Here is an 871-nt window from a genome sequence, read left to right on the forward strand (position 1 = left end):
TTCTATTCTCATTGATAAAAACCAACAACAGCGTCCTAGCACGCTGTACATACACCAGGCACAATAAATCACCTCTCTGTAGCAACAGGGGAATGCAGTCCTACCATTTAGATGTATTATTATTATTATAATGTTTTACCTTTGAATAAGAAATCGTATTCATCGTCTCGGGTTCCCATCCTGCCCAAAGAGCTCCGCTCCACCAACGGTCTGCTGGAAGAGAGAGAGAGACACCACACGCGTGCGTGCGTGCGTGCGTGCGTGTGTGTGTGTGTGTGTGTGTGTGTGTGTATCGGTTGTCAGATCACAGGCAGTCCATCTGCACTTCCCCATACCTTCCGCGGGGTGTCGCTGCTCCACTGGCATACCAGTACACACCCCCACATACCAGCACGCACGCACACACACACACACACAAACGCACACAGGGGGAATGTTGTTCATTTGTGAATGGAAATGGAAGACAAACACAATGCTGTGTCTCAGTGTGTCTGTGTGTGTGACTGCAGAGTGTGTACTGTTGACCAACCTGAGAGAGAGAGAGAGACAGAGAGAGAGAGAGAGAGAGAGAGAGAGAGAGAGAGAGAGAGAGAGAGAGAGAGAGAGAGAGAGAGACAGAGAGACAGAGAGAGAGAGAGAGAGAGACAGAACACGCACGCGCACGCACGCGCGCGCAAGCACACACACACACACACACGCACGCACGCACGCACACACACACACACACACACACACACACACACACACACACACACACACACACACACACACACACACACACACACACACACACACACACACACACACACACACACACACACATTCCCAGTGTGCAGTCAGTGTAAACATCTGCACACAGCTGGCCTGGTTG

The 871-nt window shown here is 50.9% G+C and overlaps 1 protein-coding gene across 1 annotated transcript in view; it reads right to left on the minus strand.

The window, feature by feature from the left end:
- LOC308093907 (ras-related protein Rab-11B) overlaps positions 1-208 on the minus strand; it is a 24,281-nt gene extending 24,073 nt beyond the window's left edge. Inside the window, exon 1 of the mRNA XM_080440303.1 lies at positions 140-208. Within this exon, the coding sequence (XP_080296429.1) occupies positions 140-179 (40 nt within the window). The 5' untranslated portion in view covers positions 180-208. The remainder of the gene's footprint in view (positions 1-139) is intronic.
- Positions 209-871: the final 663 nt, after the last annotated feature.

This window comes from Gymnoscopelus braueri (assembly GCF_963280865.1).
Source record: "Gymnoscopelus braueri genome assembly, chromosome: 10".
In the NCBI taxonomy this organism is placed as follows: domain Eukaryota; kingdom Metazoa; phylum Chordata; class Actinopteri; order Myctophiformes; family Myctophidae; genus Gymnoscopelus; species Gymnoscopelus braueri.